At 36.2% G+C, this 18,069-nt stretch overlaps 1 protein-coding gene and 1 non-coding gene across 2 annotated transcripts; both read right to left on the reverse strand.

Moving 5' to 3' along the window:
- Positions 1 to 4,615: 4,615 nt before the first annotated feature.
- On the reverse strand, positions 4,616 to 14,100 carry LOC149012912 (uncharacterized protein At4g15970-like). The gene is given in 4 exon segments (XM_089158977.1): positions 4,616 to 5,504; positions 5,506 to 5,769; positions 9,506 to 9,868; positions 13,618 to 14,100. Coding segments are annotated over 4 exon segments (1,101 nt in total). The 5' UTR covers positions 13,873 to 14,100; the 3' UTR covers positions 4,616 to 5,285.
- Positions 14,101 to 16,883: 2,783 nt separating this feature from the next.
- TRNAG-UCC (transfer RNA glycine (anticodon UCC)) lies at positions 16,884 to 16,955 on the reverse strand. Its single transcript has one exon. It is a non-coding gene; the product is annotated as a tRNA-Gly (tRNA).
- Between the last annotated feature and the right edge of the window lie 1,114 nt (positions 16,956 to 18,069).

Below are 18,069 nucleotides of genomic sequence, written 5' to 3' on the forward strand. Positions count from 1 at the left end.
CACAATTTTTTATTTTTTTATTTTGAGTTTTTTTGTTTGGTCCCTTAGTGGATTGCAAGCTAATATTGGGTCCTCTTAGTGTAATATATTATGTGTGAGTCCTAACCAGACCGTTAGTTGTTAAGAATATTCAAATTTTAAACGTGGAGGGACTAAAATTAGACCTGTAAATGGATAACCGAAATCCGCCCCAATCGCATTCGATCGTAGGGTATCCGATCCGAAATTTTCTATCGGAAAATATCCGTATCCGTCCGTTAAGCAACCGGATTCGGATTCGGATAATTGCTTATCGGATCGGATAATATCCGGATAAATTTTTATCCGGATAGAGTAAAGTATTTAACATTTTTTCTTTAAAAATAGATGATAATCGGATTCGGATACCGGTAATCGGATTCGGATACCGGTATTCGGTAATCGGAAATTAGAAATTTATAGTAAAAAATGTAAAAAAGTGACAATTATCAATCAATAATCGGATATTTTATCGGATCGGATTATTATCGGATATCCGATAAAGTTTCGGATTCGGATTCGGATGCCTTCTCTAAATTTTTGCCGGATTCGGATTCGAATTCGGATAGCGGATTTGCTAATCGGATTCGGATTCGGATACTGGTGTATCCGAGCCGAATCCGGTCCGTTTACAGGCCTAACTAAAATGTTTCTTAGGTTATTTAATACATTGTGTTATTATAATTTTCTTGTTTTTGTTATATATATATACATATGGACTCGAACCTGGGTGATCTATCCATGACCAAGATGAAGCTTGGGTGAAACTAAGTGGAGGTCCGAACCGACTGATGTTGAAGAATTAGCGGATGAGTTGTGATTAGGGGTGAAATGCCACTCAAACCCAAAGCTAGCTAGTTCTCCCCGAAATGCGTTGAGGCGCAGCAATTGACTGGACATCTAGGGGTAAAGAGCCGTGTTTCGGTGGCCGCAAGAGCAGTACCAAATCGAGGTAAACTCTGAATACTAGCTATGACACCCCCCCCCCCAAAAGGGATCAAGGTCGGCCAGTGAGACGATGGGGGATAAGCTTCATCGTCGAGAGGGAAACAGCCCAGATCACCAGCTAAGGCCCCTAAATGACCGCTCAATGATAAAGGAGGTAGGGGTGCAGAGATAGCCAAGAGGTTTGCTTAGAATATATATATTTTTTCACTTCAAGGAATGGAACCGAACCAATAGAATGAGCTTCATGAATTTTCATTTATAGTCCATTATTTTACTCAATCACAAAAAGACATGATATCTTCTTAAAACTTTTTTTCATGATATTGCTATTGTAATAGCACATTTGAAGAATGAAAAGTCAAATTTTTTTTTTCTTATTTCCAACAATTTTTCATCCTTAATATTTTCTCCACATAACCACTTTTAATGAGGTTCTTTCATTTTCTTGGGTTAAGATATCTATAGTTAATTTTTCAATTAAAAATATTTAGAATTGTATCATATGCTTGTTGTTTTGTTCTCAATGGAACACATCATGCTGGTGTGTCAGCTTGGAGGGTTAAAAATCTAGGTCTGTGTATATCGGGGCTAGCTTGGCCCGACACAAGAAAAGGCGGTAGAAGAACCAGGGGATTTTTTTTTTTTTTTTTGTTGTAAATAAAAGAGGGGATCCGGAAACAACCGTCCCCCCCCCCCCGCCCGAATTCAGATTTTTTTTGAGTGCAACCAGAGCATTGTCCGGCATTCCCACAGCGGCCCCTCGCGGAGCCTCACCGGAGGACTAGTATAGTCCACAAAAACCGGTAATACTCATGCCCAGGCCAAAGAACACGCAACTGTCCAATGCAAGAAACAGAGGAGTAGAGGAAATTCAAACTTGGGACATGAGGTTTACCAAACCACTTGCGAGTGTGCTTGGGACCACTAGACCACCACCCCAGTGGCGAACCCTAATGGGATTTTTGTTGGAATTCTTAAACCCTAATAGGGTTGGATAGAGTTAAAGTTTAAGTTTACACCCCTAAGGTAGCGTTTGGGTTTAGCCAACCTAGCCCATTGACACCCCTACCGTATGTGTTGTCAAAACATATATAAAAAAAGGCATGCTTTAATTATGAACAATAAACCCATAATCTTAACATGTATAATTGTTATAAAATACGGTTACAAGTTCATATGATTCTATATCAATCTTTGTAAAGCTTTTATTTCGGGTTTCTCTCTCACATTTAAAATAAAAGTTGTGAGAATAATATGGAATAGAGTTGTGATGATAAACTTTTAAGTGCAAAGACTGAGATATTGGAGAAAATTGATTTAAGGTCTCGGTATAGTGTTACTTTTTATTTTTATCTATTTTAAAAAATTCAGTTTTGATAAACAATATATAAATAAGTTTCATACTAAAAAAATATGTTTGTTGTTTCTTTCAATAAAATGATTTTTGTAGGTTCTAAAATATACTAATCTTGACAACAAAAAAAAAAAAAAAAAAAGCCAGGTCAATTCTCTACCCATCCATAATTCCCATGCACTTAGTTCAAGACCCAATGTTTGAGTGATTCCTTTTATTATGTAATTTATTCTATTTCATCTCCTTTGACATGGGAAAAAGAAGCTGAGAATAATCTTGCCCTATAAAACACTGAGCAGAATTGATAAACTAACCTGTGGATGCGGAAAAGAAAAAATAATGTATTTTGAGCGTTTCTCTAAAAGCAAAAACACTTTTGTATTCGATAAAACTTGCTTTTAGAAGTAGAAATATTATTCGAACGGTCTTAACAAAATTCTTATGTTTAAAATGTCAGATTCCATAAATACCCCTCTCTAACCTATTTTCAAAACTGTTTTTTGACGTAGATGTTTTCATAAAATTCATTTTATCTTTAAAAATCACACAAAAACAAAGCAATTTTATCAAATGATTTTCGACTAATTTTTTTATTTCTCAATGCAAGAAATACAAAAAACTGTTTTTCAGTGAGTTATCATTATACTAGTCCGACCCAATTTCACTCGTTAACGTCCCTACTTTATGTGATAAATTTCAATATATTTCATAAGTACAGATTAGACTTGGACATGGCTCAAAAATATTGACTGGTTGATCACCAGTACCAAAAAAAAATATAAATATATATATATATTGACTGTTTGAAACATCTGTGGCCGTCTAGTTGATTTTTTCCTGAATTTAATCAAACACTGGAATATCCAAGATCTTAATTATAGTCTAATAAAAGTGGAACTCACCTGAGCAGCCGCGTGATATGTTTATCACACTGGTTCTTCTTCATTGTGTTATGGCTAGTAGTTTTCTGGTGATTCTACACAAATACTCTCGAAAGATCATCCATTTGTCTGAATAAACTTTTAGAAAACTCTATTTCAACATTGCAGATATTTTGGTAGTATAGAGGACCTTCTATATAAACCAATAACCATGAAGCAAAAACAAGCACTGAAAAAGAAATGCATAAAATTAAAAAGTGACACCAGATTTGAATTTTAAGTGAAACCTTCATTGCTGAGGTAAAACAGTTGCCAAAAAAATATTCAAAATTTGACATTTGCCATTGTCGCTACTATTTCATGTACAGAAATAACAAATTGTACATCAAGAAGCTGAACGCGAGAGGTGCCCAAAAATTTAGAGACGCCGCATGAGCCTCCTTCAGATGCACCTGATTCTAAACAATCTTCTGAGACACAAGTTCAGTGATTCTCATATAATATGCATCAATAAAAATTAGAATTCAAGGAGTTCCTACCCAAAAAAGAAAGAAAAATATTCTACTTGTTAATTTGTGAAAACCTGCACCTTGCCTTCTTCAGTTGCATCTAAGTCCAAACAGTCTTTTGAGGCATATGTCCAACGATTCCCATATAATGCGTGTATAACAAAATTGAAATTCAAGGAGTTCCTACCCAAAAAAGAAAGAAAATAAATTCCAGGATTACCAGTTCTAAATCCAAGACAACTAGTATTTGTTAATCTGTGAACCTACAACCGAAGTTAGAGATGGAGGCAAAAAAAAATCAGGTTGGCTCACTAGGTTCAACAAGTTTGTGTATTGCGATTGTGAAGTTGAGAGTTAAGATATTATGAAATAAAGTGGATAAGCAAAGTGTACCAGATCCAAATAGTAAGAATAGTAACAAGGATGGACAAAGCTTATGGAGCAAGTACTAAAATTTTAGGGAAATCAAATGCACAAAAATTATACTATAATAACAACAACAACAATAAGCATTGTCCCAACTAAATGGGGTTGACTACATGGATTCTTGCCCTCCAATCAGTTTTGTTCGAGGCCATGCTAGATACAAGGCATGAGCTATACATATCCTTTCTCACCACTTCTCCTAAGGTTATCTTAGGTCTACCCCTAGCTCTTCTAGTTCCTTCAATATGGATTATATCACTTCTCCGAATAGGAGCATTTATAGGTCTCCGTTGAACATGGTCGTGCCACCTCAAACGACTTTCTCTAAGTTTATCACTTATGGGAGCAACTCCCAAACCAACTATAATATGATCGTTTCTTATCTTATCCATCCTAGTTTTGCCACTCATCCATCTTAGCATCCTCATTTCTGCTACACTGAGTTTATCTATATGATTCTTTTCAACAGCCCAACACTCTGCACCGTACATCATAGCTGGTCGAACAACGGTCCTATAAAATTTTCCTTTAAGCTTTAATGGAATACGCCGATCACATAAGACCCCGGACGCACCTCTCCACTTCATCCACCCTATTTTAATTCTTTGGGAAACCTCATCCTCTAAATCACCTCTTTTACTTATGATTGAACCTAGGTACCTAAAACAATCACTCTGAGGAATCTCTTTATTGTCAAGTCTTCATCAGAAGACTTCCATAGATATGATGAATAGACTCAGCCCAACAAGATAAAGTTAAGCCCATGGGGGGAACATCAAAGCAACCTAATCACCACTTCCTATTAAGTAATTCGTATACTGTTTGGAAAATAAAAATGTGACCACTAAATCCCTCATCTCCAAGGATGGATAGGAGATGGTCCTAACCTTTGGCGTTTCTGCACAAGGTACATACTACCTGAATATAAATATTTACCTTTACAAAATGGATCCCAAGACATCCTGAAACATAAGAAAAAACTTCATTCTTGCGATTCGCTTTGTTCGGGTGGCATGCTACTTTGGGGAGAGCGACGATGTTCAAGACTGAAGAAAACATGATCACCAAAATTCACATCAGTTATCAACTACATTAAAAAATGAAGGACGATTTTATCTCAGAAGTAGATGAGCACAATATCAATCATACCTACAATTCCTTCGGAACCCTCCAAGATAATAGCGGTGATGTCTTCATACTTGCTGGCAGAGATAAGAAAATTTTCCAATCCTCAAGCATGATCCTAAGATCAATGAGTTTACTATCCAAACCATAACAACAATTTGCATGCATTGTACATATGCTATTAAAATCCCTGGTGTGCTCACATAGACCCCCAAAGTAAGCAGTGTCCAAGAATCTCATTCGTCAGACCTATCTCTGAGACAAAAGGATCGAATTTGATAATATTAAGCACATCCTGATCATGGCGTCCTGGATAGGTCTCTCTAGCAGAATACCAGAACTTGTAGAACTCTATTGTCTGGTTATTGGACTTTACATAATTAAATCCTCCATTGGGACTATTTTGTACATCATAGGAGTCCCCAGTGTAGTGATCACATGCAATCTGGAAATCTGCCTCTAGATAAAAGCGTGGAAATGGGTTCCGAAACCACATGATATCAGCATCCTGAAAAGGAAAATACCCAAAAGGAGTGAATTGATATACATATATTTAAGAAGAAAGTTCAACTGTGCTGACAGGGATAACTGAGGAAAAGTGCAAAGAATAATAACAAATTACACCTTCCCATAGTAAAGAATTCCATTTCAAAGAAAATATGTGCAGAGAATAAAGAGCACAGTGTACAAGCAATGTGCTCGCAATTATGCGAGAGTTATGACCAAGATTATAGTATCGGTAGTGGATATTGTATCAGAAAGATGAATTTAGGAGATGCATTATCTTGTAACAGAGTGTTAACCATACCAGGCCATGTCAACCCTCTATGGTTTATACATTTTATAAGTATCACATGGATGCCGTATTGGTACACTAAAATACAGTTGATACTTTCAAGTATAGTGTGATACCGTGAAAATAAGATACATATCAATTAGTTTCAGCGGACATTAGTATACTTAAAACCTTAAGTGTGGCACCTTTCAAGAACACCCCACCAATGAGATTACATACCTCAGTATTCTCCACTCAACTAAATACAGTTGGAAACAATAGAGTTCATGCAACACAACGTAGCACACTTTCTGTAACCCAAAGCAGCTTCATCTCTTGTAACCAGAGTAATGCAGATGCAGCTTTACATCAACAACAGCGGCCTCAACTCACATACAGCTTCATGCAAATTGAGAATTGTGTTCTCTAATTTGTAATTTGTTGTAATTCAGGGCTTTCAAGCATATAAACAAAATCAGGACAGCAATTCACTGCAGGAATCTAAGTGGCCCATGAAGGTGTTAATGCACTTAAAACTAAGTGCACATTTGGTAACAGTCTTTTCTGAGAACGGCATTCTTTTCAAGAATCATTTCTAATGTATTGATCAAAGAATAGCGGTCAAAGCACAATTTTGACTGTTTGGTAAAATTTGTCCTGAGAACACTTGAGAATCTTTTTCTAGCTTCTTCTTTTTTTTCTTTTTTCCTCCTTATGAAGGCGGGAAGGAGTTAGAAGTTGTGTTGACTGAAATTTGGGTTGAGTGTCCCTCTTTATGCATAATTTAGACACGTGCTTTTTGTTTTGAGAATGGTGAAACAAGTTAAAGTTGTTTTCTTAAAAACCTTCTCAAACACGAAAATTGAACCGGTTTGTTTCCTAAAAATGAAAGAACGACCCATTTTACCAAATGCTTTTTGGCGTTTTTTTGAGAATGAAAGAACGCTAAAAACTATTCCTTGGCCTATTACCATATGCACCCTCAGAGTATATTCTTGTTCTTGGTGAAGTTATAAGAACAATGAAAGTCTTATCACTATCTGCTTTAGGATATTGCAATATCAGAGTTTCTGGCCATCTTTTACTTCATTCTATTTGTATAAGTTCTTCCTCCAACTATTCATCCAAAAAAAAAAATTCTTCCTCCTACTGCTTCTTCCCTTACTTCTAGTCTCTCTATTTTCTACCATTCATGCAACATCATAATTCATCCATACAATTGCCTATTGCTTTCCTTCAAAATTTTAGACAATTGTGGTTACCCTAGCAACCTAATTACTTCAAATGGTGTTCCTGTTCTAAGCCTATAATGTGCAGCCTACATAGGCAGTTAAACTTGTTGCGTCCTTGGACCATGCTTAATGCTTCATATCAAGGTTCCATTTGGAGATTAACTAGTGTGAGAACAAGCACTAAGAAAGAACAGAACAGAAATGGAAGCAAATCAAGGCAACACGGTTCACAACTAAAATGGTGCACTATGTCCACATGTGAAGCTGAAGAACATTCAGCATGTATGGAAAGATTACACTGGAGATCTCTGAAAACACCCAAAGTGATGTTATAGACTCTCACCCAAAATGCTAAAGGCAAAAATCCCCAAACCTCACAATGACTTTACAACAGAGCACAAGGCAGAAGTAGTATTTCAATCAGCAAAATGGCACAAGCCCTCTGCTTTCATCACAAGTCTCTGAAAATTCAAGTCTCCACCAAAGTATTTCTAAGTAGGTCAATCTTCAAAACTGGTGAGAAGAATTCAAGGCATGCATATGACTAGCATAATATAGAAGAGGGAGAAATTCTCACCGATCGATAGCCACACAAAACAAGCAACAGATAAAAGACACATGGCATGTGATTTGTACCAGGTGATGGAAATTTCATCCATCTGTCATTGTGATGTAAGCAGGAAACCCTAATTTGGGCCCAAGGCCCAACTAGTGTGGCACAACTAGGGTCGGCTAAAACCCACTATGGACAATTTGGTCATTTTCCCCTCTTATTTAGTTCATTATTTTATTTCCAGTAATCTTGTTTTATTTTTATGAGTCCAAATCTGTTTTTATTTCCTTGATAGAGTTATTTAAGTGAATACTAGCTAGAGTTGGAATGCCACTAGGAATCTAATTTTAATTAAGATTCCTTGTGGATAATTAAGTGTTGCAGCACCCCCTCCCCTTCTTTCTCCACTCGGCCTCTCTTTTTCCTCCCGCTTTCTTGCGGCAGATCTGAAATCAGAAAAAGAAAAGAAAAGAACAAAGAAAGGAAGAATCAAGAAAGAGTGCCCAAGAACCCTTCAAGATCCAAGAAATCCCTTCCAAGATTCACAAGAAACCAACCCAAATCATCCCTAAGCCCTCCCACCCAACCGTGGGCTTCCCTAATCATCCTAGGACAAGTTTGGGTATCCCAAGTTCACAACCATCTTGATTTGTTAAAACACAAAGGCAGTGTTTGTTTGTTGGAATAAAGGTGGGGTGGGAAAAATTTTGAAAAAGCAAAAATTTCCATTAAATCCCAAAAGTGTGGTTTGTTTGGTTGATGGGGGTGGGAAAGTTGGAGACAAGCTTCCTTAAATTAAGGTTAAGGAAGCTTGTCTGATGAGGTAGCATGATAACTTTCCCACCCCATGCCTTCTCAAAACCCCACAAATATGTGGAATTTTGTGAAAAAGTGGGACCCACATTTAACACTTTTCCACAAAATCATTTCTTTTCATTTCCTTTCATTTCCTTCTCCCTCACCCCATTACACATGGGACCCACATGTTTTCTTTTCCACCCAGCCTTTGCAAACAAACACAGCCTATTTTCTCAAACCAACCCATTTAGTTTTGTTAAACCAAATCTTACCCAAAACCTTACCATATTAAATTGTTCATCTCTAGTTATCTCAAGTATACCCATTTAGACCCAGATTTATCTACTTCTCCATATCTACATCCCATATTACTCCATACCCATTTTTAATGATTTTATCCATCCCATCCCTAGATTGTTACTTATTTTGCTGGTCTAAGTGGACTGATTCTAGCCCAACCCTAAACTCTAGGGAAACAATCACAAAACCCCCTTAGAATTGCGTGACATCACATTGTGCATTATCTGCTCAGCAGATTCTTCCTTAAACCGAGATTATTAGCATGCACTCGGCCAAGGAAAACCATATGATTATTATACATAGTTCCAGGTTGAGTGGAGATTAATACTGATGTCTCTTCAGACAATGAAGCAGACACAAAAGGTTAAAACATGAAGATTCCATCAACACACCATTTACCAATTCTTGAAGCAAAACCAGTAACTTATAAATAAATACAAGGAACAATCTCAGGTATAAAGCCATGCATTACCAATTGAAAGACCACAAGTAAAACTTATTGCACATGCACAGAAACATGTCTTTTGTTTGTCTAGTGTGTGTCTTTTGTTTGTGTGTGTGTGTGAGAGAGAGAGAGAGAGAGTACCGTGAAAACAAAGTTATAACCCATCTCAAGGACAGATCGTAACAAGTCAATCCTTCGCCACATCATCTTCAAGTAATCAGGGGTCATGAAATACGCCTCACCAGAGAAATCTACCCCATCAGTTTTAAGAGCAAAGCAATGGTTGTGTACAGCCAAGCAACGAGTATATGCTTTTTCATCCAAAGCAACAATTACCAAGTGTTTCAAAAGGCCACTGGTGTGATCCCCGATTCGAAAACTCTCAAGAAAAAGATCAAGAACCGAACCAGGAGTTGCCCATGCTTCATTTAGCGTAGTGAGGATAACTGTCCCATCCATTGCTGCATCCTTCAAAATTCTTTCCAGCCTCAATTCCTCAGTATCCTACAAAATGGTTTAAAAATTTAATATTAGGGAGAAACACATTTTTATCATTTTAACGACATTCCAGGCAGGACTCAGATTACCCTTATGATCAAGAATAATAAAATGCTACAGAACAATAAGATTCTTTCCAACTTCCAAAGGTATGCACATCAGATTTTGCAGAACTCAAGTGCTGCTCAAATATGTGACAGAAACATGGAGTGAGTAACAAATGGAAATCTACCAAGGAAGAGGCAAAGATGATTCAGTTATCTTTCCTCAGGAGCTTTAGGGTATGCATTGGTTTAAAACTCCATCAAGCCCAAGGGTAAAGATCACAGGAAAGAGTCCTAAGATATACTGGAAGAAGAAGGAAAAGCCATGTCCAGGGTAATGGTGCCATCTTTTAATTCTTTTTAATTTCTGTTCCTGACTGGATTAGGCAGCTGCTAGATCTTCGGTCTTATTTACCTTCTTAGTATGCCACAAGATTTAAAGTACGTTATCCAGTATTGTACAAAGAGGGTGATTTCATGAGACGTATTGTGTTGTATCACAAAGCATAAACCGCAACTCCTTGATGGTAAGTTGTTTAATCCCCAAATGATTAATTGTACTAATATCACTAGAGTTATTTCTTTGTCATAGAAGCAAGCTACAAAGTTGATTTTGCCACCCTCAGCTAATATATCGCAATTCAAAGCTCATGTTCTATGGTTAATAAGAGATATCAAGAACAGCCTCTTTACAAAAGCAAGGGTAAGGATTATGACCCTCCCAAGACCCCAGCAGTGGCAGGAGCCTCATGCACTGGCTTGCCCTTATTAAATCAAGTAGACTAATCCTAACAGGTCATGTATCAAACTGATATATTAGATACATTTTTATTATCAATTTATAATTAAGGTGTCATATCAGAACCTTGAAGATACAATACAAATTGGTGAACATCTGTGGATACAATAGGATACTTGAAATCTTAATATGAATTCTATAGAATAGGGAAGTCTAGCTGCTGTCAACAGAAAATTTTCAGTCCATTATGTTGCCACTTTTTAATTGTTTTACTTTTATTATCAATTAGACTTGCTACCAGTTCAAGTGGGAGCCGGAAATATGTCAAAGCGGATTCTAAAGTGCTGCTTGTGGGATTCCAAGTGAAGGCATGAGCTGGATTCCTGCCTATCTGTCATCTCTTTTATCCTATCTATTTTACTCCAAACATCAGAATTGTAATTCTTTACAAATCTGCTGTTCCCCTGTTTTCCTTCATGTTACTGCTGAAGGTTGATGCCCATATTCTTTCCAGTTATATATTGATAGTTTAGTTTTTGACTGCCAGTTGTCTGAAATTCTGAATCTTTTATTTAGCATATTAGTTAATACTTCAGTTTCACTTCTGCTATTTTCCTACCACTGATACTATTCTACTGTTTCCATTCTACTGCTATAAAATTTTCTAACTTCTGCATGTCTGTTCTACTGTTAGCATAGACCATTCGACCAACTCTGTTCTGTTTTTCCAAAAGAGTGGGCAGAAAGAGGAGGTGATCGCAGATAAGCCCAACCATCAGGAAAGAATAGTCTACGAGAAGCTTACTCAGCCGTTGCTTGGTAGCTTAGTACATACATCTTCTTCTTGCTTGTTGGCACAGCCTAATGGCCTATATACTATCCTCCTCCTGGACTTTCTTGCATGAAGAAGGTAAAGTCATGTTGGGTCTTACAAGCTATGGTTTTTAGCTTTTACATACATTCTAGCATTCCAAACCATGCTATAAAGAAATATTAAGAAAATAGGTAACTTCCAAGGGACAACTTCTGCTATTGCGATAGCTATTTTTCTAAAGCATCCACCTTAGTTTTAACAGGCACAAAACACTTTTCATAGCTTCAGTTGCCACTCTGCCTTTAGAATAATGTGCCCTACATAATCCATGTTTTTATCTTAGAACCAAAGGAGAGCAATCATCTGCAAGTCCCAGGGATTCTCAAACCATATGGCTATCAATATCTTAAAGCAATGGGCTGGAATATATCTGAAATGTGACTTGGAAATGTTAGTATTCCCTAATTGAAAGTTTCCAGACATTATACTTGAGGAAAGTTGGTGAAAAGGGGAGTAAGTTAGTCTGCTGGATTAAAATTTTATTGCAGTCCAAAACTGATGCAGCACAGCCTTGGACCAACCCAAATCTGTTTGGTCCAAATATGGGTTTTAGGAGTAGATATTTGGGGCTCTATTATTTATATTTTCAATATAATTATGCAAAAGGGTATTTAATTTGGGTAGATACATAAGAATGAATAGTTTTTGTAAGTTTTAAAACTGTTATGAGACCTAGTATAATTGTTTTATTATTGAAGTTTGTTTCAATTATTATTCAAATGCCTGTAATCAATGTTAAGTGCATGGAATAGAAAAGAATGAATTGAATCTTGAACTTGTTTGGATTGTGAAGTCAAGAATTAAGATATTATGGAATAGGGTAAGATAAGATCGACTTCAGAGATAGGAGATAGAGACGTCAGACGAGCTGAATTGCTGACATCGAACTACTAAGACGACTGCTCAATCCCATCAAATGGCTTAAGTTGGACTACCCTACGATAGAACACTACGGTGCCCCAAAAAAGAAGAATACCAAAGTGTTCTGACAAATCTAAACACTATGGTGACACAGTTTCATGCCAATAGGGGGATAAGTTAATGCCTAATATTTTCTCTAATCTTCATCAAGACACAAAGGCTCCAGTCTCGTCAAGAAGGGCATTTACCAGGTCAAGTTAGCATAGTGACATTGCCAAGTTAACAATATGGATAACAAATCAGCCAGTAACTAAATAGGCAGCAGTGGTGGTTGAAGTAATCCAAGAGTTCCACACTTGTTATTTGAAATTATAATCTTTTTGGTATACATTTGGAATTATAATCTATACAAAGGAAGTCAGCAAGTGAAATGGCATAAATTATAAATACTTCCTAAACTATACAGTACTTCCCAAACTTTTTACTAAATGTAGGCTGATGTAGTTGTAGATTGCTGAGAGATCAACTAAGAGCCAATTCTTCCACAATCTTTAATAAAGAGGCACCTTTGAAGGGTCAAAGTTGGTTTATGGATTAAATAGGGTTAGGGTTTAAATATGCAGGTTATGCTAGGTTCATTTGGAAAATCAATTGGTTTGCCGATGTTTGAGAGATGGGTTGAAGCTATGAAGATTAAGAACTTTGGAACGTTTCCAGGTATGAATGTGCCAACAGTGATCATAGTTTAGTAAAGGATTGGCCAAAACAAACTGAACTTTAACAGGCAAGGATGATCTGCTACTTTTCATCTTTAATAATTTTTTAGATCATAAATATTATCTAATATTCAAAGATTTGCGTTTTGTCACTTTCTGTTTTTGGCTTTATTATTTACCATTTCCTATTTTAAGTCAATTCCCCTCCTCTTCCTGCCCCTTTTTTACCTTCAACATGATAATTACCAAACATGATAAAGTAATTGACTTCAAAGCATTAATTTACAACCAAATTCCTTAAATATAATAAACATATAAAACAAAGATTACATTAGCGACTAAATTTGGTAACAGATCTAAGTACGTTTTACAATCATAATTACAGACAACTCTTTTTTTCTTTCCTTTCCTTTCACTCCTTCAGACTTGAAAAAACCCTAGTTTGCATAGCTACGGGGTATTTTCGACTAATTTAGATCAGATTACAACAATGGTAGAGAGAGAAAGAATAGAGGACTCACTACTGTATAAGAATCACCCCCGTAAGTGTAGACGTGACTCATTGCCAAAGAAGAATCGTATGAAACAGAAGAATTATACGCCATATCGTATACCACGAGACAAGGTAAAACAATGAAGGCAAAGACAAGAATCAACTTAAGAACTCGTCGGACTGCGACATAATCCGTGGAAAGATCGATTTTGTTTTCGATATTAGATATAAGCATTGTCATCGATCGTCTTCTTCGTAACCACGATCGTCTTGCTTTCCTCATAAACTTCAACCTAAAAATTGGAGAAGAGGAAGAAGAGAAGTATATAAATCCAAGAATATAGTTAGGGTTTTAACTGACCAATCCAGCATCTTTCCTCTTCTAGATTGGTTTCGTTTTTCCTGTAACGATCCTAACAGCATCAGTGACTTTCAGGTGAAATTTGTTGGGATTTGATGAAGAAGATTATCTCTGTTGCAGAAAATACTCGGATTTGTTAATAGTATCACGGAACAGTTGCTATTTCAATAAAAAGAAGAAAATTAAAAAATATATATTTATAGAATAGATATAACATGTGAGATTAGTATGAGAAGTGATAAGGTACATGATGTTGTAGCGTGGAATCGTACATGAGGATGTACCGTGGGAATCTATAAGGCATCCAACAGCTATAGTGTGGTGGTGCATGTATCTGGATGTGAGTGCGATATAATTATTTAAATTTAATTATTTTCTTTAATTATTATTATTATTATTATTATTATTATTATTATTTATCTTATTTTGCTCATTCTACATTTTTGAAATATTACTATTTGCCCCTCAATACTAAAAATAAATCTTTACGATAATGATGATGGGTATAGATGTCATTTTTAATCGTAATCTAATAATTACTAAACTCCTACTTTTACTGAACAAAAAATAAAATCTCAAAGTAAAAACTATTTTACACAAACCCACTATCCAAAAATTTCTCTCAATTTGAAATTGGGGATAAAGATATTACGATCTTTACGATCTATCCATTGAGAAGAGATGTTTATATTTTTATTTTTATTTATTCTCTCCTAAGTCTCTTTTTATTTTTTATTTTCTCTCTCTTCTTTCCTCAAATCTCTCACAAAGCAACTTACGTAGGTACTTCAGGAAAATTTGAAGAAGCTTGTACACTTTAAAAGTTTCTTTTACAATTATCAATATTCTCTCTCTCTCAATTTTTCTAGTATTCTTTTGAAAAACTTAGAAAACCAAGAAGGCATGAACCAATTCATTTTTTCTTTTTTAATTTAATTATAGAACTAATTGTTTTTTTCTAACATTATTTAAAAAAATATTATTTATCTCTATTTTTTCTGTTATTCCTTTTAAAAAAAACAATCACCAAATTGAATTTTTATTAATTACTGAACTAATTAAATTAATTGTTGGGGAAGTGATCGGACTTATTATTTGGCCCCCAATATTTAATCTTTGGTTTTACCCTTAGATATAAATCATATAATAGTCGTTAGATTTTCATTGAAACTCTTTGAGTGAGCATCCAATGGTTGGTGTTTCATATACACATCCTTGTGTGTACTAAGATATATATGCAATCAACACAGGAGTTACTCATTTATAAGACCAACAAACTCTTAGTAAAGATGTCGTGGATCAAATCCTTGTTGACGAAATATGTAATACCCAAATTTCCTGGATATGAAAAAGCAAATTTGCACCACTAAATAAATAAAGGAATGAGGTATGTTTTTGAAAAAGCTATTATTCTTATTGCTTGTTGCATTCCTACCAAGATTTTGTCAAGGAAATTTGTCTAACTTGATCGTCGGAGGTGTTACTCGACCACCCCAATCAAACACATTTTTGCAGGTACTCTCAATTGATTGAACGAGCAAGATTACGTAGCAACACAACTAATAATCAAAATTATCATTATGCATCTTCTAGCATCTTTATACTAAAATCGAAACCTGCAACTTAACCTAAGTTGTAGAAGGTTTGAAATCAATTTGGGCTTCTTTTTTTTTTAATGAAACTATGGAAGCTTTTCTTCAATATTTCATTATTTTATTATTAGTCCAATGAGTAAGTATCTTGTTGCCATCTGTTATTTAAGTTTTGATCAGATCTTGTTCATGTCTTGATCGTTTGAACATAGGTTTTATAGTGATTTGGGTACGAGGGAGAAAATCCCATTCTAGTTTACAGAGGGCAACGAAGACAAAAGCTAATTTAGGGATTATAAAATAATATAATTATAATTTAACGGAAAATGTTAAAGTGGAGTACTATATTGTAATTTTAAGTAACATTTGGAGGTATGTGTACCAATTTGACATACTTTGACTATATAAGGTCAAGAGCATAGTTATTTAATTTGCATTATTCTCCGACTTCAAATAATACAATTTATTCTTCTGAATTTTCCATTGATTCACGACTTATGGAGCTTCCCAGGTAGGATTTGAACCTACGACTATTCAGATCGATGTTAACCTCTACGACGATTACTTGGGATGGGCTTCAATCAATTTAGCTGACTACAAGGCTTGCGATTGAAAGACCGAACAAGAAATTCAAAGTCGTACTACAACAGCTGTAAACATTCCCTCCCCACTCTTACTTTGATCAACTTGCCCACACAGTGTCTTTTTTTAGATAAGAGGTCAGGGGGGCTAAGTGACTCTTGAAAGTCTTCTTTTGTATCGTGTCAAGAAAAATGACATGGATAAGATGGACTAATCACAGTCACACTTGTATTGCCGCCTAAATAGATTTGTGCTGTGTATTTGGCAATTGGTATTCGGTTCAACAGCATTTGACTAATTAAGACTTAAATGCGATTCAATTCCTCGCTTCATCTCCTTTTTCTTATTTAGTTTATAACAATTATATACTTCACTTATGCTTATTTTTATTAGATTCTTCCTTTTGTAAATCATTTAACATTTGACTAATCCAACCGTTAGAAAGATGCTATCGATGCCAACATAGTCACCTCTAGACACACAAGAACAATAAAAGTCAAAACTTGGGAGACGCCAATCCTTTCTCGGCAATTTGATCGCAAGGTAAGTCCTCTAGTAAGAGGAATAGCAATCCTGGTTTGGCAAATTGGGATCCTGCTCAGAATTTATTCTTCAGAATTTTCCATTGATTCACGACTTTTACCCAAATGAATAAAATTCAGTATTAGTTTCCAGTTGAATTGAGTAATTAAATAACAATATAAGAAAAAGTAAAAACCAATGGGAAAAAAAAATTAGCTAAATTATAAACTTAACAAATGCGTCTGCCGGGAGTCGAACCCGGGTCTATTGCTTGGAAGGCAATTATCCTAACCGTTGGACTACAAACGCTGCTATAGTGCAATGAGTCTCTGTATTTAGAAGATTTGTTAAAAAATGACCATCAGCACTTGTCAGTTGCCGCTCTTTCTTGAAACTTAATTGACAAATACTAATAATTGAATAGTTAAATCTCCAGTCTATGGTGGTGGAGACTCAAGTGCGGGGGGGGGGGGGGGGGGGGGGGGGGGGGGGGGGGGGGCCCGCGGCCCCCCCCCCCCCCCCCGCAGAAAAAAAAAAGAAAGCGAACCGACCCCCAACCCAACCCCAACCCCCAAAAACAACACCCAACCAAACCAACCCAAAAAACAATATAAAAATGAAATTTAATTTTTTTATTTTTTATTATTTTAAAATTATCAATCACCAAAACCCCCCCCCCCCCCCCCCACCCCCCCCAAACCCATTCAAAGTTAAACTACCCCGATAAAGTGAAGTAGAAAGCAACAACAAAGGCGCATTGAATCATTTGTAGGCCCCTGCAAGGTGTCGTGTTAAGAAAGGTGGGTGGGTGTGGGTAGACTTAGGTCTTCGACTTTCCGGCGGGACAAGCAACCGCTAACAACATGGAGAGTTGAGATTAAAACTAGGGGTGGAGATTTCAATCTTGACTGCTTATTTCCCACAAGTGTCAAAGAAATTTTTGCGAAATGAATGGCTGAGATTGACATCTCGACCCTCGTTTTGATCTCGGCTATGCATTGCGCGGTACTGCACATTTATTGCACAACACCCAAGAAATTTCTATGGGGACTTAGTTACTTGCAACAATTATAGGGCTTACAACAATCCAAACATATGACTGTAAACAAAACCGATTTGAACATTGCACAATGGTCAAGGAGTTTGGATTTGACTTCTAACATTTTGTTGAAGGTTGTCTATCCAGGTCACTTGCATTTCAAATGGACTTAACTACAACAAGTTGAAACCCCCGCACGTCATCACTTTCTCCCGTGGGTCCACCTCTTAACTACATCTGGAACTAACCGCAATGAGGAATCCATACTTCTTTTTTTTTTTGGGGTAGAGGACTCCATACTGCTGCTACCCAAAAAAAAAAAAAAAAAGAATTCATCATAACGAGTGAGGGCCCACATGCTCAAGGGGGGAGGGGGAAGATGTG

This window comes from Hakea prostrata, chromosome 6, assembly GCF_041222555.1.
Source record: "Hakea prostrata isolate BN-2017 chromosome 6, UWA_Hpros_2, whole genome shotgun sequence".
Taxonomy (NCBI): Eukaryota; Viridiplantae; Streptophyta; class Magnoliopsida; order Proteales; family Proteaceae; genus Hakea; species Hakea prostrata.